Consider the following 23872-nt stretch of genomic DNA (forward strand, 5'->3'; position numbering starts at 1 on the left):
TAGGTGTGTTTTTTTAGTTCCGCTAAATGGCACTAAAACCACAAAACAGTGCATGCTCTTTTTCGTAATGTGCGACAAAACGTATTAGCGTACCAATAGACGATGTCGCCACTCCTCGAGTGTAACTCAGTCTCCTCTCAAACCACACGGCGGGATCTGGGAACCGCTCCAGAAAGAAGTGTCGAAACACCGGATGAAAATGCTCCATCAGCTCCTTCCAAAAAAAAGCAAGTTAGCCCTGGTTTACGTAAGACCCTTCAACCACGGCTAGGCAGGGTTTAGAGCGGTTTTCACTTGAGTGCCGAAAGTAATTCGCGTTTACTTTGGTTTTGCACTACTGCGCTTAGTGATTAGTTTCAAAAAAATTCGCGCCACTCTCTCAACCAATCAGAAGTAAATTTAAAATCAATCGCGACTAGCTCACGCATGTTTTCCCGCGCTTCGTTCCGGCTACATATATTTGCTTTGAGTTTTGATTGGTTCACTGTATTGTCTGTTCCCTTTGTGATTGGCCAGAAAGATTAATTTGGCTTTGGTTTTACGACACTCAAATGTAAAGCGCTCTAAATTGTGTTACTTTAAAGTGAATTAGCTGCAGTGACATTCCATGACGCAGGTCTTTATTAAAAGCTGCCGAAACTTTGTTTTTATAATCGACCCAGTCTTTTCAATAAACGGTTAACATCACGTTGATAAGACGCAGAGAAAAAAAGTTAGCCAGCAAAGTATCTTAATACTGCTTCTGTATAGTTGAAAGAAAAGCATAATTACCTGGTAAACCTCATATCTTGGTCTTCCATTGTTGTCACCCAACTGGAAAAAAGAAAACAAAGCGGCATCAAATTTCTCCTCACTGCGTTTCATAAATCTTCCATAATTCTTCTTGAGAAAATTTTGTTTCTGAGACAACCAATTCTTTAATTCTCCTGAGACGCCTTCTTGTTTTTACCGGTTACATGTTTACACACGCTTAGCACCAGCAACGACGTGTTTTCCCGCCCTTGACACCAAAGCGCGTTATCGTACGAGTGTTTTTTATACTAGTTAGTTAGGTTCGAAATCACTTGTTTTGGTGAAACTGTAATCTATGGAATCCCATTTGCTGCAGTATTTTTGTATCAATTGCCACTGTACCTGAATCTTTTTCCTACAGTCGAGTGATGTCCAGTCCCCTGGATAGTACCTCGGATGAGCGCCCGTCTTGGTTCCAGGCCTACCAATCAGATACTCGCCCAAAGGGACTGTGTCCTCACACCATTCAACTATGCCACTACGCTGCGATAATGGAATAACCTAGTGACAAGAGAATGAAAAAAAAAAAAGGCATTAGAACAAACGGAGGGCAACGAAGATAAAGCAACGATACTCAAAACAAAGGAACTCTGTACATTTTGTCATTCTCGCGGAGTATGGTGTACGCTCCTTGGTTGCCTGAATCTCGCCAAAGAAATTGTTATTAAAATACCAGTACCACCCACCAAACCCCAGAACATCCCACCCCAGTCCACAACCTTGCGTTTGATTGACTATGGTTTAAAGTCATTGCTTAGTATTGCATTACACATCCTTACTGCACAGAAGTTTACGCGTAAATAGTGCGCGCACGTGAACAAAATGGCGGCTTTTCTCTATGCGGCGTAGATGGTGAGACATATAAATCGTCGTTTTCTCGAAAACGAGTACGGTGACCTATCAGATATACAGATCAATTTCTCTGTTTGAAAAATAAATTATCACCAGAAACGTGTACTGTGCCAGTACTCGCAAAGGAATTATTAAGGAATTATGCGGTATACAAGGTCTTCCTGCTAACCCCCCTCCCCCACCCTGTTTTAATTTCAAAATTCAAGTTCCTTTAAGGTAGTCAACCAGAGGCAAAGTTTGGGTGAAAATCTACGTTCAGTTCTGTTTCGGATGGAAAGTAATATATATGTAAGCATAGAGCGATTTTCAATTGAGCGTCACAAAACCAAAATCAAAGTTATCACTTTGGCCAATCACAAAGACCCAGGCAATCCAGTGAACCAATCAAAACACGAAGCAAATACATGTAGCCGGCACTTTGCGCGAGAAAAAGTGAGCGAGCGGGTCACGATTAGTCTTGGTCTTGGCGAGATTGGCTGAAAAAGTGGCGCGAGTGTTTTAAAACAATCACTAATCGTAGTAATGCAAAACCAAAGAAAACGCGAATTACTTTCGACACTCAAGTGAAAACCGCTCTATGCGAGAAACAATAACAAAGAAGCGGTGAAAAACGTTCTCTACGGTATCAAATAGTCTAAACCGCACCTTATAAGTTCTCATCTTAAGCTTCCTTTTCCTTGTCTCGGAGTTCTTCGTCAGTAACTGATTCACCATACCGAACACCTGTTCCATGACGGCGTCCTGACGTAAATCGTCTCTACCCTACACAGTAGATGCAAACAATCAAACACCACTAATTTTGAGTAAAAGTGTAAACTGACATGACTGCCAATGTGACCTTACACGGGTGGAGTGGGGGAGAAAGAGCACTACGGCGGTGAGCAAATGGTTTTCTTCATAAACTGTTTTCATTTAGGTAGCAATTAGTTCTTAGACGCGTGTAGGGGATACCCGTAAGAGAAATTTGATAATGAAAACGAAAACAAAAGGATTGTAACGTCGACCCACTCGTAAGCGGCCACGATAAGTGTTATCAAACAAGGTGAAAGACGTCACAATTTGTGAATCTTGGACCAAATCCATCCTTGCTCCGTTTTGTTTTATTATTACTCCTTTGGTGCTTTTCAACGTTAGTAAAATATTATTTCCAGGTTCCCTTTCATTCAGTTGAATTAAATTCTGCGCCACACTGAAAGAGAATGGCAGTATTCACACTACCTTCACCAGCTGTCGTCGTTTGACTCCATCTGATCCAACACAAAAGATGATTTTAGGAAGGTTAACTCCCCCAGCCAGGCAGAACTTGGGGTCAAATCCCACAACATGAACAAGGTCATCATATCGGCACAGTGGGTCCACCTAAGAAGTAAGCAAAGCGTTAGGGTCATCCAAAGAAAACTGGTTCTCACTGGTCTTGAAGGAAGGGCAAAAGGCAACTGAGCTACCATTTTCGCAATTCGAGATGTTAACTTCACCTTGAAGTATTCCTGCGCTTTCCCGCGTTCCGCACTGGAACGAGGTTACTGGCTAGTCCTAGTCCTACTCCAAGAGCAGGGCCAATTCAACAGCGATTGACCAGTTTTAGTAACTTTCGATCCATCAATTGCTAATCCTATTTAACAGTCGTTCTGTTTGAGGTCCGTTCGTCGGTTTTATATCGTAAATAAGACTTTTGCACGGTGCCGAAAGTCGTTGACATCTGTTGAAAGGCCTTTTTTCTAAGTTAGCTTACAAGCTTTCTAGAATTAGTCGTTGAAAATGGTTTGTGCTGTAGGTTAAGCAATGAGAAGAGTCCAAGTCAGTTCTGTGGAATAGTTTTGAAGTCGACGGTGTCAGCAACGTGATTAGGAAACGGATAGGTGTAGCCGGCTAGACCTATAAGTTACCCATCTACTTATCACCTTAGTATTTGTTTAATGCATAATAAAAATCAAAACAAAACAAACAAACAAACAACAATTGTAACAGCAAGTTGCTATTCACCTTAACCTCCAACGTAGGGACTGGTACTTCCTTGAGGTTTGAGATCCTTTTAATTGTGACATCCGGCATGTTGAAAGGACCTGAAATACACATACAATGTGACAAACTCCCAGATGTACACGTAATGTCACAGACACCCAGTGTCATGAACTCCTGGAAGTGCCCATACAATGTCATCAACCCCCGGAAGAGGACACACAATGCCATGAACTCCCGGAAGTGCACATACAATGTCACAGATTCCCAGTGTCATGAACTCCCGGAAGTGCCGATACAAATATCACAAACTCCCGAAAATGCCTCTATGAACCCCCGGAAGTGCACGCACATACAATGCTTACTTCTTATCTGTTAATTGTGTGAGTACAAAAGGTTCAATATCCATACCTCTCTCGGCCTTTAGGTGCGTGACATTAACATAGGCAAGTTCAATGTAAGCTTCACACAATAACTGCATGTGTTTTATAAGTTCCCCTCTTTGTTTTCCAATTTTTTCGATCAGTGTGCAAGCTGTTTGAATACGAGCCTAAAAATGAAACAGTTAACAAGTTGTGACCACAAGGACGAAAAGTATTCACACTATTCTTAGAAGGAACAACACAAGATATTAACAAGAGACTAATTAATTATGAGTTCTATTAGGTTAAGAAGACAAAAATTTCTAAATTCTTTTAATTCTCAGGGCCTGTGAGCAAGACACCGTTTGACGTATGTCGTTTATCGGATGTCACGCTACAATATAACGCAACCTTTGTTGAAACAACAACGGGAAATCTAAAAAAAAATGTAAAATATTTTTAATTTTTAATCATGTAAATAGTTTTAGTTTTAAGTTTAGACAAGACAACAACAGCTGAGCTGTAATTTTACCGTGTTTAAATAAATGCTTTATTATTATTATAATAACTAAGCTCAATTACCTCTGTGAACCCCTTAGCTCCTCCTTTCGAGTTATTCCTGGTCAGCCTTGAAGCAGCGTTCTTCTTGCCAGCAGTGAGATACTTATCGTCTTTCTCGGCGTTTGCGAGCGCGAACAAGATGAACAACGTGTGGTGTGGGTGGTCCACTGCGGTTCGTTCAATCAGCTAAAAACAATTATAAACACAGATAAACCTCATAAAACTTCAATATGTGCTAGCTCAGTCAACATAATAGTACAGAAAAGAAGATAACAGGTATTTTGGCGTAAGGGGTGTGGTGTGGCTCGCTTTGGCGTGGAGTGGTTTGTATGGAGATGTACTGCGGTTTGATGTGGTGTGGTTCACCGTGCTTTACTTGATTTACTGTGTCGTGGTTTAATGGGGTGAAGTGTGATAAGTGTTGCCCATGATTTGAAGTGGTTGTGGGCAAAGGTTGCGAGCTTAAGAATTGTTGACAATTACTGCGATGGATAAATGTTGGTCATACCTCGTTAAGAGTTCCCTGGAACAATCGATTATCGTGTGACTTTGTCCCAAGCCTGGCTGCTAGCTGGTACATCAGAGGAAGAAATTTGCGCGATTGAATCTTCGTCAGCCCTTCCTACAAGAAAATATAAAGCGGAGAAGTACAGTACATACAACACGCATTGGAAATTTCAGGTTTAATAGAAATTACTCATTAACAGAAGATAATCACCTGTTATAACAACGATTAATTAATTTTCCTATTGAATTAATCTAATGTGGTAAGCATGTAATAATGTTAAAGGCGCTGTATTTTTGTATTTAATAATGAAAATAAACATGTGGAAAAAATTGTGTGTCCAAGAATACAACACAACAATCCCATCTTAATGTTGAGTTCAACGCACTGACTATTTGGCAACCGTGCCTTTTCTTAAGTCTGCTGCTTAATAACCAACCTTTATCATTTCGGAGACAAACTCTTCGTTGGCATTGTCGAACCACAGGGAACAAAGCCTGAACACTCTCATATCGTACTTATCCTACAAGAATTAAGAAGAATGTTGATTACGATGTAGCCTCCATTCAACCCCCCTCCCCCAGGGAGAACAGGGGCTACCGCTGCTAGACGAGGTCGGGTTTTCTAATCATTTCCGGTCTAGGATAGGTCTCGAAACCTAACCATTTTGAGTTGATGAAAGAAAATGTAGGTATTAGCCCCCACCAAACACATTGTGGGTTATCCCGACTCCAGTGGGTCAGCAAATCATTCTACATGTTACGAAGGATGATGATCACTCTTCGGTTAATGTAGCCCTGTAGGTTCTGAATATTCAGGCAGCATTCTTCGGCAAAGTAATGAAATGATTTCTGCTCAGCGTTTTATGACTCACCCCAGCTACAAGTGTTTTGATGTAATACTCCACAGCTGTCTTCAGGAATGTCCGCCTGTCCTCAACCACTTGCCTAAGCTCTCTCTCATCCATCTGAGCCTGCAGGTTCAGTGTTCTAGTGTACCTGTCCCTGCCGGATTCATACATCTGTTGTAGCTTTTCCGACTCCACCTATGAACAAGAGAGTAGCAGAGGCCGTTTTAATTAGCTTGTTACGCAGACGATCTTTGGGAGAGTCACATCTTTGGGAAAGTCCACCTTTCATTGGGGCCTTTTCGCATCTCTAAAACTGAATGAATTCAACATCCTTACAATGTTCATAACAAGTACAAACGAAATGTTGGGAAGATGCAAAAAAGTACGGATGGTAAAATTGGCTAAGGCATATTTTGGATACTTCAGGAGTACTCAGCCAGGTGGCGCGTTACTTACTAAGTTAGCCAAGTTTCAAGATGAAAAAGAACCCTTAAAGGTCTGGCTGCAAATAGCTCTAAACGATTCCTCTCTTGCTTTGTTACCAGATTTTCCTCGTTTTGCTGGTGGGATTATTGTATCGAAGGGTTGAGGTTAGGAATTTACGATACTCAATATTTAAAAATAGTTTGTAACCTTGGCTTTTTTCATCAAGCTCTCCTTGTTTTCGTAAGCACTTGAACTCATGAAGTCCACTTTCTTCTGGTACTGAGTATCAGCAAACCACGCGAGCGACAAGAAGGCCTGCAAAGCAAACGAATAATAACTTATCCACATCCAGTTTCGCACCAAACCATTGTAAAGCACAAACGCAACAAGAGTTAAACGTCGTAAACTAGCAAATGATGTACCGTCCCTTGTTAGGAGGACAAATGTTTCTTGCAAGGTTTTCGTTGCAGCAAGCTCAGAACGAAGTAGAACCAAACTCTACTTTTCGCAATGATTGCAGTAACGCGTTATTATGTATTTTAAGTCCTGATGATTTTTACCGTGTTGAAATAAAGATTAATACATATACGGAAACACATATCTTTTTTATGAGTTGCCCTGAGGGTGTGACACTGAGGAAGCAACATCGTGCAAATTGTGTCGCTATTGGCGCAAAATATTTGCGACTCAAGTTGCATGAAACATTGCCTTGTGTAGCACTTTCCAATGGTACAATCCTGATAGTGACGGAGCCAGGTTACAATACTGAAATCTCGAACGTGGCGTATCGGGGTGAAATTAACACCATACACGACTTTAGCAATGACAAATTAAAAGCACGGATGAATAGATAATAATAATGCATTTATATAGCGTTTTTTAATTCATATGCACATGTTCAAATGAGCTGTACACATACTGTAATTTAGTACACAAAGGCCAGACCACAATACCGGGAGCCTCGTGTCCTAGTCTTTGCGAATAGTGTGTCGGTTCTTTAACGTCCCTATTATACGACTGAAGATACAGGAGACGGGACCTACGGTTTATCGTCCTTTTCCGAGGAGACTAGAATTTCAAACCATTTGCAGATGTAACTACAAAGGTAGCACACTCTCCTCAGTTATTGTAAGACCCTGAGTGTTAATCCGGTCTGGGGTTCGAACCCACGACCGCATAGCAGTCCGGCGCTCTACCAACTGAGCTAACCAGGCGGCTTATTTCTTGATGCCAGGAAAATAGACTTATTGATGCCAGGAAAATAAACCGCAGGACGAAAACAAGACCAGGGTATGAAACAATGAAGGGGAGGCTTTATGAAGAAGACTGAAATGACAAACTAAATAGTGAACAAGATAGTTTAATACACACCTCGATCCTGGAGGCCTGATCCCCTCCTTCCATGCATTCCATAAGACAAGCGGCCTAATAAAACAAGAAATTTTTTTATAGTGGACTAGTAATACAAAAAACATAAGATTGTTCGAGACCTTCTTCACTGGCTTACGCGTGTTTTCCCGCGCTTGGCGTCGGTTACACGTTTTCCCGCTCTTGGCGTCGGCTTAATCTCCGAGATTTGATTGTATTATTTAGATATTTTCGTTTGTTGCAATTGGACAATTTTTTTAACTTTGGTTTACTTTTGGTTTCACGACACTGGTAACTTGTGGAGTAGTGTGATTAAGTCAAAACAGCCAAGCTTTTTTCAGGGTAACTGTTTTGACTGTAATATTACGATATCACAGTCAATTTACAAACAGATAACTCCACTGTTTCTGCTTACCTTCTCTAAGTAATTTTCAATGATGGTGTTTGGATTTTCTGATTTTGATTCCGCCAGCCAGGTACCATACAGTCCCAGTGCTTGTGGGTAAAGACCTGTCGCCTCCGAGCTCTGCACCTGAGCCTGAAATAATTACCGAAATCGACTTAAGCAGTGGATAGAAACGTACCATATGGAAACATGGAAAAGCCTTCCTGAAAGTTCATATAAAAGCAATTACTCCTACAATGCTTCTCCACATCTAAATTTACGTGCCCTCACATCAAGAGTGTGCAGTGTATGATTACCGTTAACGATATAGATTGGTGCACCCTGATTGGCTAAGCAGCCATGCTTTTAGCATGGTCTCTAATCCATTTTCCTATTTCTCAGCTAAGCAATGGAATGCGCTGCCAGACTCTAATAGAACAAGTGATTTTACAGAGTTTAAGAGGAACATTCAGGGCATGACTTTTGTTTAGACACTTTTTGTTATATATACATTTTTTCGCTATATATTTGTAAATACTAGTTTCTTCTAAGTGTGTAGCGTATTTTTGTAACCTATTTTAGTCTACTTTATTGTATTCTCGAAGATATTAGCTACTTATATTAATAATATTAGCTATAAGCTACTCTAAAATTCGGGAGAAAATAAAGTTTGTTATGTGTGTTATGTTATCGAAGTATTAAATGATATTTAATACATAAACACAGAAAACCGCGTGTTTATCAATACAGAATAGCACACGCTAGTTATTTCAGGGGTTTCATTAACGTTTGAAGTAAGAGGCTTGTGGTGATGGAGTAAGCGGGCACCCCCACTGGAACGAGGACCGAAGGCCCGAGCCGCTAGGGGAGTCCGGGGGCATGCCCCCCGAAAAAGTTTTAAAATTAGACTCTCGGAAATGCATTTTCCAGCATTCTGAGGAGGAAATTTATCATTCTACATCCTCATTTTGCAAACACAAATTGTGAATAAGTTAAGGAGCTATTTACCCACTGGCACAAAGTGACTTCATAAAACACTACTGCAACTGTTCACAGCCTCAGAGAATTTACTAAATTGACAAGCATTGTGACTTCTTTAAAACACTTATTTATGAACATGCAAGAAATGTTTCAAAGGCTTCACTTCAAAAGCACTCATTTGCATAAGAATCGTATTTTCACTGGAATTTTACTAGGGGGTGTTACAAATATGTACCTTTTCAAGGTGCCTGGTAAGGGACTTCAGTAGGTACATAGCTGTGTCCTGTTCTCCTCTCGCCCAACGTAACTTTGCTTCTTCCATTTTCCATGACCACGTGACTCCCAGATCCTCCCCTCCAAGTCGACTTTGTATCTCTGTGATGTCACTCTGCAGTTGTCTTACTTTAAACAGAGCTTTCTCGGCTACCTGTGAATGGTATATTATGTTGATAACTTGTGCAGAAGGTGTTTACAGGAGTGAGGGTGCTATTTTTGTCAGAGACAAAAGAGGGCGATCGTTGCGTAGGCATTCTCTTATCTTGTGAGAGATGACAAGGATAATGGACAAAGACAAAGCTTGCCCCATAAGACGTATACACATTCTGAAATCGTTAAGCCAGGGCCAAAAGGAGGACGAGAGTTGATGGGAAAGTGACTCTTGTGAGAGTTTTCGTCAACTGTCATCGACTGATCAACTCGGGCCAAACGAGAGACATTCATCGACTCTAATGAAAAATGTGAGCAGTTCAAATTTGATGAGAGCGCATGAGAGTCAATGACAGTGCATGAGAGACCAAACGAAAGTGAGAGTTTGAACTCTCATCAACTCTCATCCTCGTTCGGCCTGGGCATAAGATAGTACCTGAGGGCTGTGTGACAGCACCTGAGAAATATGTTACAGTACCTGAGGATTGTGTGACCAGCGTGCATGCTTTGCTTGCATCTCTAGATGAGTTGCAAGGTCCTTGTATGCCCGTGCCAGGCGAGTCACGCCATCTGGGTTGTGGCTTTTATTCTGTCTTAGTTTGACAAGAGTTTGCAGCATGGAGGTTCGGAGAGCAAGCAGAGGCTCCAAGAATTCAAAGTCATTGTCAGGGAGGGGAAATCGCTCATTCCAGATATCAACCATGCTGTCTTCCGCACTAGAGGAAAAGCAGACAACAGTTAAATTTTAAATAAAGCTTAACCTTCCTGTAAACTTATTGTTTAAGGAGAAGAAGGTGATTCACAAAGCGTCACTATTTCAAACAATCTTATTGCTAGGGCTAGCAATCTTAGGGCTAGTGGTCCACTGAGACTCCGGTGTCTGTTGAGAATGGAAAGGAGTATTGCTACTAACCCTTGGGCTGGAGTTTGGGTGCTTGTCCTAACATTTTGTCAGGTTAAAAAAATTACATGAATTTAGAGCCAATGTTCAGCACTGTTGTGCTAATTGAGGACACTTGAAATAAACAAATATTGCAAATAGAACTGGTGGCTAACCAGTTGCCTATCTACAAAGCGTGGTTGAGAGGTTGAACTTGGCACAACCGAGAACAAATCCAGCTAGTGACAGGGTGGAGTACTTGAGCCAGGGACCTCCAGATTTCACATGTAGCGCCCTGAACCACATGCCATCCACTAACCTCCCTGAACAGTGGCCTCAGCAATTTATCAATACCATTCATACACACCAATTCAAACTCAAGGTTGCCTTTAAGCCTGCAAAATACCTGACCAACCTGTTCATGATGTTCCCAAAATTCTCTAATTCCACAATGCACTGCAGCCGTGTCAGTGATGGGTACACACTGCGCACACTCTCCAGACTGACATGCGCTATGTCATCCATAACACGTGATCTACAAACACAAGCAAAAGGTTTGAAGTTTGTCTGGATTTGGACCTGATAACATTCAAGGCTCGGTGGAAATCAAATTGGGAAGCAAAGAAATCTGAGCAGTGCAGACAAGATAAATACAATCATGATTATCCAAAAAAAAACAACGGTCAGTTGTAATTGTTTATATCCCAGCGCTGATATGCATGACCAACAACCTACATTCGCCAGGAAAAACTGACAAATATGTGTCTGCGGACTTATTTGTTCCGAGAAACGGACAGTTTTTCGAAGACGAAGTTAGATCTTTGTGGAAGATCCAACAAGAAATCCACCCTTTAAACACATGTAAGTAGTTGATATTTCATTGTTATTAACAGAAGCATATCACCTAGAATATAGGTGGTATGCTTCTGTTATTAATTATTACACTTCTTTATAGTAATTTATACTTTGCATTGTCCAATGTGCACTGAAATAGTTCCCATTCTTCATCTTGCAAGGTGCACAAGCAACTGTACAGGGACTGGTGAAATCCTTGAGGGACATCCGAGCCAACACTGTGAACACAAGAATGAAATTAAAAACACAACCTCTACACACAACAGTTGCTAACAATTCAACCTGGTGATAATTACAGTAAAACGTGATCTCCCATCTACCTTATCATGGCTTACTTTAACTTGCAGTCAGTCATTTGCCCACCACTCAGTAATATTTGTCTTCATACCATCGTTTGTTTTCTCGTTCATAGTCAATACGTTTGGCTTGATGCCTTATCAAGGTATTTTTTACAGGTTTACAACACTTACCTTTTGTGAAAAAGTTTTAATTTTATTGAGTGTTTCTATTTGTCAGTTAATGGGAATTTACAAATACCTTGAACTTGTATCCAAATCCCATACACAATTCTGCCATGCAGACTCATATTGCAACTCTGCCACCTACCAGGAAATATGGAGGCAAAAAATAAGTTGCGTCGGAGTTGCAGCGGGGGACAAGGAAGATGAGTAAGAGGAGGAGGAGGAGCAGGAGCAGGAGCAGGAGCAGGAGCAGGAGCAGGAGCAGGAGCAGGAGCAGGAGGAGGAGGAGGAGGAGGAGAAAGCAGAGGAGGAGGGAGCAGAAGAACTGCTAGTAGAGGAAAATAGAATGTGGAGATTGGGAGTAGGAGGAAGTTGAAGAGAAAGAATCCTGGCTGACTGCCATTCATGTTATTTAACCTTAGTTCTCAGCATTTATCTCACCTCAGCTGTTGCCTGTGGATTCTCAGCTGACAGGCCCTTCAAGTAAATCCTCATCACATGGTCTAGACCAAAGTTTTTCATCGACTGAAAGAATGGAGCCATCCATTAGCGAAAATGGATTGCAAATTCTCCAAAACATTGAATAGATTCAAATATTTGTCCTACCTGCAAAAGTCCAGTTTGTGATGAAGCAGAAATGTTCTGCATTCGAAGGTCGCAAGCACCTAAAAAAGAAAATCACACAAGAAAATCACACAAGACCCACAGCATTCGCTGGAGAAGGTAGTTGCAAGGTGTTTTTAGTGTGATGAGAGTTTAATACAGGGGTGTCTTGCGATGGTCAACCTGCTTTCAGAACAGTTGCTCATGGGATAAAATAAAGAAGGGAAATGCGCTATTTGCTGCATTTATATGTAAAAATGCTATTAAAAAAACTCAAGACTATTTTGTTGCTGTTACGTGTTTCCTTGTTGGGATATCATGGTAAACATAATGGAGGAAACACTTGATGGACTAGCATTCCAGCTAGGGAATGCAACCAGAGGTTTTGGGCCTACTAGCATACATAACATCTCAGTTTGTGGTACTACATTGTATATGCAGTACTGTGAATAGGAACGTGTGGCAGTTGCAATAAATGCATAGAATTGGGTCCACCCAAAACACATTCTGACCAGCTTCTCACAGCTAAATTAATAACACAAACTGCTCACTAAAACTACATTTTGATTCAAGATTTTAAAGGAGCCAATACCATACTACATCGATATTACACAACCATGTCTTCCTACCAAGGGCCTTGTCCCAAGCATGTTCGTGCAAGTACGTCCTAACGCGGGAATCTATATCAGCTAGTCTGCCTGCGCCAGCGCCATACATGCTGTCTGGTTCGCCAATAGATCCATACGCCTCAAGAACTAAGGTCTGGTAGCTAGTACTCAGACTGTCCTCGCTGCTCTGACTTGTGGCAATTTCCATTTCTAAGTTTTGACTGTTAGATGGCAGCGAAATGGACACTGGGGAATCAGGCTTGGATCTGGAAATGACGACAGTTGAGCATCAGTTGGGTATTGTCGTTAATTAGTTAATGGTTCAAGGAAAAAGTGGAAATGCTCATACCGCAAAATTCCGAAAATACTCCACCCCTCCTCCCCCTCCAAAAAAAATCAGACGCAATAATTCTACCTAAAACAAGACGTAGTTGTAGCTCTTATAGAAAGATATAACTTTTTCCATTATAAGGTTTCTTCTGTAGAGTTTGTTTTACATTTGCATTGTTACAAAATGCTTACAGATTTGTGTTTTGCTTTGTTTGTTGTTGTGCTTCGTTGTTGGTAATCGCAACACCAAGAACTTGCCATTCTTTTAGACTGTCGTTGCAAACAATGCGAAGATTACTTTCAGCTGCATTGGTGATCAAGTTACTTACTTTTGTATGTCGGCCCATATTTCTGTGTAAAGAAGAGCTGTGAAATATGCAGAACATCTCTGTGCTGCTGAAGCAACCTCCAAGTAATCTAAGTCAAGCCAGAAGTTGTTGTCCCACTGGGTGCTTTGGCCACGTCCCTTTTTAGGCACGTTCTGTGTACGTAGATACGTAACAACTGCCAGCATTGTGCGCACACTCTCCTTCTTCACTGTAGAAAACACAAGCAGACAGTTTGTCAAAAAAAGATCCGCTAGGGATTTACGCTAAGTCAACCACTCAATTTACTTGTTTCTCAAGCGTCTCTGCAAGCAACTGAAAAAACATATGCACAGTAGTCACTACTAGTCTACTAAAATATGTTTTGTAGTAGATGTGAGCTACAAATCAAACTTTTTTCAATACTCAGCCCGCAGTAACATGTACTTCAAAGACCTTTTAAGGCCTGATTAAATTGAATCCAATTTGTTAACAACTGAGCTGGATGTAGACGAATGTGCAAATGTGAGTTAGCTAACGAAAGGTGCAAAATAAGTACCTTGTTCTTACTAATTTTTACAAGAAAAATTAGAGCAAAAGTGTATTAAATTTCGCGATTTTGTCAGTGTTTTTTGGATCAATCATCAAAGACTAAGGATTTACTGGAAATATACAGAGGTCTTGCTCAATGTTACTACAAGGAACCTGCAAACGGAGACGTTGGTGACTGTACTAAAAAGGTTTTGGCCGATTTATAAGCTGAAGAAAACATAAATCAGAGGGAAGGTGCTAGTCAAAAACAAGATAAAAAGATATTTTCAAGGGTAGATAGTTGCAGTTCCAAACATTTAAAATTAATTTTCCCGTGTTTAAAATTTCGCGTAATGTTTTTTCGCGCATATTAAATTTCGCCATTATTTTGAAATCTCGAAAATCGCGAAAATTAGTAAGAATAAGGTACAATATATAAACCACAATGACATGCATACAGTTATATTTTATAAGAAGCTTTTGAAGCAACTCTATAGCCCTGTAGTCATGGAATGCCTGGCTATTATATATACACTATAAGTCGAAACTTGGACTGACTTTGACTGAGTTGTAAACGCATTTTGACAGGAAGCATTGCGTTTATAAACAATATGTAAGTTCCCTTGCCTCCACTGGTGCTTGAGGATTGTATGTCTGTTGGCAAAGGTGAGCTAGCTCTACTTGGTATGACACTTGTTCCATTGCAGTGGCTGAAGAAATTTCTGAACTGTTCAGACAAAGTTGTCCTGACAGAATCATCTCCACATTCCAACATATTGTGTATCAGGTATGGGAATACATGTTCTGCGAACTCAAGCTAAAAGTAAAACAGTATGGTCAGTATTAATGGAAATAAAATTACACGGTAGTGTCGCACAATGAGTTCTTGATAGCACTTCCGCAATTTGAGAATTATGCCAAACTTTTGTTGCAATCAAAGTCTATGTATTGCTGACCAGTTTTCTTGTGGACTTGTTGGTACAACAAGCATTGTTGATGCCTAGTTTTCCTGGCGTAAATTAACTAAACAACTTGCCATAAATTATCTGATAAAGCTAAATGACAGTTTCCTTTTTTTTGTCAGTTGCCTGGTCATCAAACAGAGACTTGCCAATTCGAAACACACAGAAAAAGGCAGGCCATACCAAAACCCACTGTCTGCAAAACGGGTGAAGATTGCTCATCCTATACTACTAACATTTTCAGCAGCATGCATTTATCTCTTGTAAATGTAAACATGAGCACTTTACTATCACCATTTGTATCTTGCTTATCATTTGCCAGTAATGATAGACACTGACATTAACAACACGACAACCTGATTACCTTTGTTTTACATATTGGAGATAATACAACAAGGATTTCATCTTTGACGAAGCCACTTTCTATTAATGTACAGACCAGTCTTGTCAACCACTGGTCATGACTGTACTCCTGGCCATCAAACCCTGGAAGCCATAAATCTGTAGCTTCTAACTGGACATCAGATACCCCACTGCCTGTCTCCATAGCTGATGTACCTGGGGACTATGTGCAATAAGAGCAAATCTCAATTGGCATTTTGTGACAACTTGTCAATGGTACAAAATTTTTCATGTTGGATAGCAAACAAAATGTGACAGATTCCAAAACAAAGCGACTTCGACCAGCATTCAAGCTAGACGTTATTTTAGTTTGGATATCCCTGTGTGCAGCTTGCCATCTATGACAGCAGATTTTGTACCACGTGAAGGATTTTTTTGGAACGGCCACTTCAGACTCAGATTCAGATTCAAATTCAGGTTCTATCATGAAAATTGCACAGCTATGCAGAGAAAAATGCAGATCAAGATTTTCAAAATTACAAATATGCACACTTATGGAAGTCAAGAATTCAGACTTCCAGCGCTGAGTTGTGCAAAGCGAATCCTGGATACTGGTGAATTTGTACTTCAGCTTTGCACCTTATATATCAGTGGTAATTCGAACACATTTAAACAGGAGAAATGAGGAACCTCGATTGACCAAGTTTACATTTCAGCATTTTCAGACAATGGGAGTATAAAGCAACCATAGTATTCCTCAACAGTTTGACATTTCGTGACATGATTTACAACTGCAATATTAAAACTATAATTATATAAACTAAAACATTTCTGGCTGAGCATAAAATCATTGCCTAAATAGAAACTTGCCCGTTTCTTTTTGGATGGTCTAAAAGGTTCCAAGTACCACAAAAGCTGTTCTTGTTTAGCCTCTCCAAATTTCTTTAGGAGATCAGAGCCAGATGCTGTGGCAAGAATTTTCTTCAAGCAGGATGCAGCTGCAATGACGACACCAACTCTGTAATATGATACAAAAGTATTGTTATGAGCCTCCACCCACTTCACTCTCAAAATTACTACACAAGCTTCTCAGTTGTGATCGCTAGCCAAATTACTTGTAATTATCATTAAATTACATAGTTTATCTGCAGAATAAATGCAATTATTGTATGGCGGAGAGAAACAAGCATTCACACAATTTGAAAAAAGAAGCCTGAAAACAATTCAGACCTTCAACGTTGAAGACCTGAATTTTTTCAGGCTTCTTTCTCCCCAGTTGCTTAAATTGGTAGGCTAATGGTGGGGATTGTGTCAATGCTTGACCTAGTTGATCTATTTTGGAATATTTTTGACAAAGGCAAAGTCACCAACAAAAATGATAATACCAGTGCATCAATAAAAATACAAGTATGAGACTAAGCACTTACTTTTTGTCTACAAGGTAAGAGTTTAAAAGAGTGACAATAGCAGCATTTCTTTGGCTTCCTGGGTCTCCTGCATATTTTGTAGACATCAAAGAAAAGGAATCTACAAAAATAACGAAAATCGTTAGCCGAAGCTTTTAAGCATATGCTTTTAGGTAAAGGATGCCAAAAGTATCTAAGGGCGTTTTTTAAGTTTTCTTTTTTTCCTAGTCACGAGTCGCCCGGACTTAGTAATTGCAAGTCATTATCTGATTTTAAATTAAATTTAGGGAAGCATGTGAAATAAGTAAAGTAAATTGTAATTAAGAATTATTATTTAATTATCTTGCTATTCTGACATATTACTTTTATCTAATTTATGCATATGTACAATAGTTGATATGATGTCTTTTAAGATTTTATCACCTTAATAAATGTAGATGTTGCTGAAGCCATTTTTTAACACCTACACTAATATGAAGTCTTAGCATTACCTGGTTTATTTCTGCATCCCAGTGAAACAGTTGAAAGGTCTACAGCTCCAATTTCACCCAAGCAGTTTGCCACTTCACACTGCACCACTTTGGCCTGTTCGCCGTCACAAGATATCAGCACAGAACCAAGCTTGATAAGCTCATGGACCAGGTCAGCTACAGGACTGCAGCTTGATTTGCTTTGTGCAACTATAATAATCATGGTACACACAGAAAAAGAATGTGTTAATATCTTACTGTTAAATGTTACAATTTTTTATTTAAACAAATAGCATATAGACAACTGCAACAGAACACAATATTTTAGGCAGCGAAATTCATTTTTGACCTTTCCTTTAAACAAGGCACTGGTATGAAAATGAGCTCAGATTATCAAGTACCAAACATTTGAAATGTGAAGCACGATGACAACAAATAAAGTAAAACAATCACAGTTTTAGTACATCTTTTTTGGTAAGATTGTGAACTTGCAAGATAAATTCTCTAACAGATGTTGCTCACAACTGGGCGCCTAAACATTGGTTCTGCAACATGGAGAAACGACTAGACGTATTGCCACTCTTCTTGGATGGGATGCCCTTCCATTGTCAGGTTTCCGTAACAGCTTGCTAGCGCCCATTTTATCCCTAGGTAGAAAGAAGCATTGGCCAGCAGATCTCAAGCCAATTGTCTTACCCATTGACCATGCTGGCTTTATATGTGAACGAGCAAGGTTTATAGTAAAATAATTTTTACCTTCTGTCCTATTAACAAGATCCACAAGTTGGTCTTTGTTTTGTTTGATTGAATGCCTTAGAAGCCTGAGTCCTTCAAGTCCACTCACAGGTGATGAGCTGGAATCAGCCAGCAGAAAGTGGCTAATTTCCTGTAGACAACAATTAAAACATGAAGCAGAGTGAGAGTTCACCTTTTAGTTGTAAAATATGCAACAAATGCATGAATAACGTAGTATGATCTATGTTCTTCAATGAATTGAACTTGAACAGGAACAGAATTAAATAGAGTTAAAGAAACAAAGTTAAAGAAAACTAGTCAATCGGCAATGAAAAGCAATGAAAAGTCAATATCAAAAAAAGTCAAAACCAGGCAGATTCTGATCTACAGTTTTTATAATTTTCTACAATGAAACAGTGTCATGGCATGACATATGGCACATGGCATGTGTCTAGTTCTCAGGCATCTTATTTATAAGATTATTATGCTACGAACAAGGAAACTGGTAATACCTCTCTCAGTGAAGGTCTGTCTTTGCGTATCTGCTTGTAACACTTGTTGATTTTTGTAAACTTTGCAGTGTCTGGAAATGGATCAAGACAACCAATTGCTTCTTGTAATTCGTTACTAGAGTCAACTATTACGAAGTTCAGCAACTGCAGAGCCTGCAAGAATGAAAACATGACAGTTAAATTGCTTCTTCTCACTCAATTAAACACTGCCAGTGTATACTTTCAGAAAAAAATGCTTGACATGCATGTAACCATCGCCTAAATGCTTTTTTGTGGCTAAGACGGATAGCTATTAAGAAGAGAAGTTTAGAGCTTAGAAGGCGTGAATTAACAAAAAAAAGCACATGTACATGGAAAGCAAAAAAGAAAGTAAAAACATCCAAAAGCAAATCTTGTAAATGTTATCTGATGTTAGTGCTTCGACAATCAAAGAAAACCACACTTTGTCAAAGAAAACTATTCATAGACCACAACCTTACTAATCTGAATCTTAATATAATTCTATAATCAATTGTATGGATACAGTAGTTAATATTTTAATACCTTTTCAGCTCTTTCATCTTCACCTAAAGCATATGGAGTAAGGGTGCTTGTGATGACATGAAGGTGGCTGCCGAATTCCTAGTAAGAAAAAAAATAACTCGGCGTCCTTTACAGTGTAACTTGAATAGCAGAGTACTCCTCTTTAACATTCTTATAAACTACGAATATCCTGCTACTGACACGAATCACTGGGACAAAATTGGACTAACGAAAAAGTTCATCAAGCCCAGGAAAGGGATAAACATTAGTACTTCTCTAAGCACTACATATAGGCAATCAAGATTCTCAAACTGGACAGGAAAACGGCACAATTGAACAAACACATTGCTTTAATTTAACCTACCTGACTACAACACTCCACAGCCGCTTTGCAAACATAGTAAATTAGGTTGCAACATGGCAAAAACAAGTCATCGTCCATGATAAAGTTAACATGCTGTTGTCTAGGGTGTTTCTTTACTTGTGTTTCATCACTGATAATTCTTAGCAGAGAATAAATTACATCTCGGACGAAGAAGGCCCATGTGTTTCCTAACCCTCCAGGTAAGTCTTTCAGCAGAAGAAGAACAAAAAGCCTGTACATGGATAAGATCCTTCTCTTCTCGTGGATAAGGTGAGATTCAGCAATGCGAGATGTAAGAGACAACAAGATCTTCTGGATACTATCCTTTAAGAAAAGATAGTTCTAATCAGTTATAAATTAATAAAGTAAAATTTTCTTTATTTAGACACTGTAGTACTTTAAAGCTAGAAGTTTGTGGGGCCATATATTCCTGATAGAATTGGAATTTGGAAGTGTCAGTTTTTTTGGAGAAAGGAAAACCAGAAAATGTTTAGAAAAAGCCTCAAAGCAAGGATAAGAGCCAACAGCAAACTCAACCCGTAGGTGATGCCAAGTCCAGGATTTGAACCCGGGCCATGTTGGTGGGAGGCTAGTTCTCTCACCACTGTGCCATCCCTGCTACCCCAGGTATATAACTGTCAGTGCTTCATCAAATTTTCATTACGATGCACAGTGGGGAGTTCTCGACAACATTAATCTTTATCTTGAGTGTTTTATATAGCTTGTCAGTCAAGACCAAAACAAAGAAGTAAACAGACAAATAAAACTGTAAAAATCTATGCCGATAAAGATTAGAAATCCAAACCACCATTACTAAATTTGCTAAGGGAAAAGCAATAATCTGCGGTTGCTGACTGTTTCTTGTAACGTTCTTCTGCCTTATAGCAATCAGCCAATAATTCCAAACCACTTTTTGTCAACTGAAAGTAAATCAAGGGGCTTTCTTTTTGCAACGGCTTAAGTTGTGTTTATAACCGCGAGGATCTTCTCTTCATTTATTCATGTGTGTTAATTAAGTAAACTGAAATTATTTCAATTCCATATTAATAAATAAAGAAAATACATCAATCATGTGACATATGGGTGCTCTAATCCAGTGTAATGTGATATTCAAACATTAACAAAGCACGATTAACAAATATCATAAAGTTAGCATCATTTTGCAAATCCCTCGATATTTAATAAACACAATCAGCATAACTGCAGATACCTTGCTTTTACAGAGCACTGACACGAGAGACGTCCCCTCAGGATGACAGCTTGTAAGGTAGTCAAACGTAGCAGTGATGGCATGTGATGTGAAGTATGGAGGATCGGGCTCTGGGTCACTGTCCCTGATGGTGCAACAAAAAAGATCCCAGTCAGTACAACTCTAATATGTGTTTCAGTACCACCCCTAACCCCTACCAGATATGATTAATACATGTATGACTTATGTCCTTGGGGTCTGCTGCAAATTAACCATACCCCCTGGTCTCTCAAATTTAGCACACAATACATGGAGAGAAATAGAAAAATTGAAGCGTATTGACTTATTGGGTGGTTTGAAAGTTGATAAACAAGGCGAATTGTTTATCATGACGAATTGTTTATCATGACATGCAGATCAACCATTTGACTTTTTTCTTTGTAGTTGTCTACTTTTGGGGGTTGGTCACAGGTACATGCAAAGCACAAAGTCTGGAAACTCACACATTTGGACCTTTCCAGAATGGCATTTTGCTGTAGTAGTAAATGCAGCAACAGAAATGATGGTGTTTTGGTTTTGTAAGTAACAACATTGTATGTAGCTGTCTTTTTTTCTTTGTTTGCAATAAAATATTTTAAAAAAAGCAATGATAGTGTTTACCACAGCAAAAACAACAACTTTTGAAGATAACCTGAGCACCATTAACCCAGTCTTTTGTTACATGTAAGTTCAATTGAGGGCTGCCAGGCATAGCGCACATTTGATGCATTTTCAGAAATAATGTTGTAAATTGGAACAGTTATAACAAAAGCGAAACAGAGGTATTGTGGAGGAAAAACAAGCAACCAAGCGAGGAAGTAAGGAATTTAATGAATGTGAGTTTTCAAACAATTGATACTAACTTTGTAAACTGGGATATATCCGAGCCCTCTGATGTTGGTTCATACATCCTTAAGAGTAGGTTCACTATCTGCTCATCAAACTTCTTTGCCAATATCTTGTCAAAAACCTGCAAGACATCTCCTTGGATTAACGTGCTACAGTTACACTTTTATATAACGAAATATATAAAAGCACCAGATTCCGAACTATATGATTGTATGTATGAAAGTTCATTTGACACAGAAACCTCTAATCTTCGAACGATTTCACTTAATAAATTACGTTCTTTTTTGTCATGTTGTCAACTGAGCCATAACTTTAAATAACAACCCTCCTCCTATTAAGCCGTAATTTTAATCTTGTTATGTCGAGCACGTGCTGAGAAGATCTTATCTGTCCGGGGCACTTCTCCTCTGACAACCCAAAATTTATTTGGTGGATGACCTGCCAGGGTCCTCACAGGCCAGGCAGGTGAGTAGCGAAAGTCACTTGCATAGAAAGAAAATATGCTTGTCTGGACGATTGGACAAGATTTTTTAGGGCCCTGCTGTGGGGCTACAGTATTAGTTTTTTGAATTTTTCCAAGCTTTCTTGAGCTTATCAATTTGGTGCTTTAGCTGTTAAGAGTTGAAGAAGGATAAGAAACTAATTCCACTTACCAAAAGACACGTTAAACACGAAACATTCATTTAAAAAAGGTCGCACATCTGCCTTTGACTATTAAGCAATAAATGAGCTTTTTATTTAGTTATTTGTGGGCTGCTATGATTTTGTTTTATTATTGAGTTAATAAAATGTTGCTCTGTTTGCTGTTGTTGTTGTTGTTAGATATTTGCAGTGTTAATGAACGCTGCTTTTTAAACAGATGCCTTTTTAATTTCATCTAATTGTTTTTCAAATTTTTTGTAATAAATTGTAATTAGTTTTTAGTTTTTAGTGAGTAAGTTTTTATTGTAGTAAGTTAATATAAGAAATTGTAAGTCCAGACGTATGCTTTTGGGCATGTTTCTTTTGCAAATAAATAAATAAAGAATTCTTCTTGACACTCAAAGTTTGAGGAGAGAAATAACAAACTATATATACTCACCTCTTGCGTGAGGATGCTGACAAGGTAATCATGGCTCTTTTTGGCCTGTGCAATTTTAACCAGTTGTCCGCTTGAACTCAAGTTATTTGCATCTGTTCTGCTTTGCGCAGCAAACCATGGCAAGTAAAAAGAAGTGATGGTGCAGAAGCTGTCTCTGATGAACTCACTGCAATCACCTCCTGGGTTTACTTGTTTGGTAAACAACTCAACAGACTGATGAACAGTATCTGATCTAGATATGAGACTGGCCAGAATTGATGCATGATGATCCCTTTAGATATGAAAAAAATAATAATAAAATAAATAGGAATTTTCCATTGCATATCCACAAGAGTGGCTCTGCATCCATCGTTTCCAGATCGAAATTAAAAATACGAAACGAAAAACCTGCCCAAGAAAGGCCTACTTGGCTTAACCAACAAGAAAATAGTTGCTTGAAAGAAATTGTGAATGCCTTTAACCAAGTTGTTTTAGGGAGTGTAAAGAAATACTACTAGCCAATATATGCTAGTGGATTATAAGATTACGTTCAAACTTTGCCTAGTATTGTTTCACAATCTAGTGCATGTCCACCTTTGCCTACATACGACATTACCTTTTAATAAGCACTATTATCGTTGCACAACTACCCTAGAAGGTTTATGTAGTTTTAAACACCTTCCTGCACTAAGCATTCTTGAGATTATAAGGATAAGCATTGTGCAAGTACATGTTAGAAGTTTCCATGGTGAAGCATATGTACCACGTTTGTAATGCTAGGCAGTTCACTTAATTATTTGTTACTTGCTACTTCAGCACAATCCTTGAAGCCATCAGGAATTAACTGAAAGAGAATCGTAGATACTCACCTGAAGAAATCTGGAATTGTCTTGTAGTCCATCATCTGACAGGGTAAGTCAGTCATCTTGAAGCCATTATTTAGCCAGTTATCAATGATGAATTGAAGATGACTCTCTATATAAGAAGCTCTAGAAGAGTATCCCAATTCCATAGCCAGCTGTGCAAGAACCTAGGGAAAACCAATAAAAGCAGTGATTGCTTTTTGTTTAGAAAAGCTGAGATACCAAACCCTTCCTCTTTTTCTATTGTTCCTAATTTTTTTTATTGCCCCTGGACAATAAATGAGGGAGTCCAACAAATTGTCTGACAATTTTTTATGTATTGACACATTGACAACAATAGTTTCAGAATGCAAGACAGTATATAGAACAGTGCATCAAATACTATTCTGCGAACCTTGCAAAATTCGTCATTCTCTGAAGAAGACCGCAGAAGGCGATCGAAAATTTAGAGTATCCTTTTATATTTTAGATCTGTTTAATCTGATTTATATACTTTAAATCAAATACTATGCTATGCTT

The 23872-nt window shown here is 39.1% G+C and overlaps 1 protein-coding gene across 2 annotated transcripts in view; it reads right to left on the bottom strand.

The window, feature by feature from the left end:
* LOC144656070 (serine-protein kinase ATM-like) overlaps positions 1-23872 on the bottom strand; it is a 55642-nt gene that overhangs the window by 2603 nt on the left and 29167 nt on the right. For both annotated transcript variants that reach the window (XM_078516290.1, XM_078516289.1), the window contains exons 31-66: positions 23360-23520; positions 22512-22782; positions 21445-21551; positions 20564-20687; positions 19354-19677; positions 19011-19088; positions 18468-18620; positions 17977-18106; positions 17242-17430; positions 16772-16871; positions 16215-16362; positions 15367-15567; positions 14668-14857; positions 13534-13741; positions 12896-13140; positions 12270-12328; positions 12105-12188; positions 11740-11804; positions 11313-11420; positions 10763-10882; positions 9946-10183; positions 9277-9468; positions 8091-8213; positions 7679-7732; positions 6515-6622; positions 5906-6076; positions 5471-5554; positions 5035-5148; positions 4548-4712; positions 4015-4153; positions 3628-3707; positions 2863-3003; positions 2290-2406; positions 1135-1293; positions 772-813; positions 94-214 (exon numbers count right to left, since the gene is read on the bottom strand). In XM_078516290.1, the coding sequence (XP_078372416.1) occupies positions 94-214; positions 772-813; positions 1135-1293; positions 2290-2406; positions 2863-3003; positions 3628-3707; positions 4015-4153; positions 4548-4712; positions 5035-5148; positions 5471-5554; positions 5906-6076; positions 6515-6622; positions 7679-7732; positions 8091-8213; positions 9277-9468; positions 9946-10183; positions 10763-10882; positions 11313-11420; positions 11740-11804; positions 12105-12188; positions 12270-12328; positions 12896-13140; positions 13534-13741; positions 14668-14857; positions 15367-15567; positions 16215-16362; positions 16772-16871; positions 17242-17430; positions 17977-18106; positions 18468-18620; positions 19011-19088; positions 19354-19677; positions 20564-20687; positions 21445-21551; positions 22512-22782; positions 23360-23520 (5113 nt within the window). The remainder of the gene's footprint in view (positions 1-93; positions 215-771; positions 814-1134; positions 1294-2289; positions 2407-2862; positions 3004-3627; positions 3708-4014; positions 4154-4547; positions 4713-5034; positions 5149-5470; positions 5555-5905; positions 6077-6514; positions 6623-7678; positions 7733-8090; positions 8214-9276; positions 9469-9945; positions 10184-10762; positions 10883-11312; positions 11421-11739; positions 11805-12104; positions 12189-12269; positions 12329-12895; positions 13141-13533; positions 13742-14667; positions 14858-15366; positions 15568-16214; positions 16363-16771; positions 16872-17241; positions 17431-17976; positions 18107-18467; positions 18621-19010; positions 19089-19353; positions 19678-20563; positions 20688-21444; positions 21552-22511; positions 22783-23359; positions 23521-23872) is intronic.

Source organism: Oculina patagonica, chromosome 6 (assembly GCF_052425735.1).
Source record: "Oculina patagonica isolate OP01 chromosome 6, crgOcupat, whole genome shotgun sequence".
NCBI lineage: Eukaryota > Metazoa > Cnidaria > Anthozoa > Scleractinia > Oculinidae > Oculina > Oculina patagonica.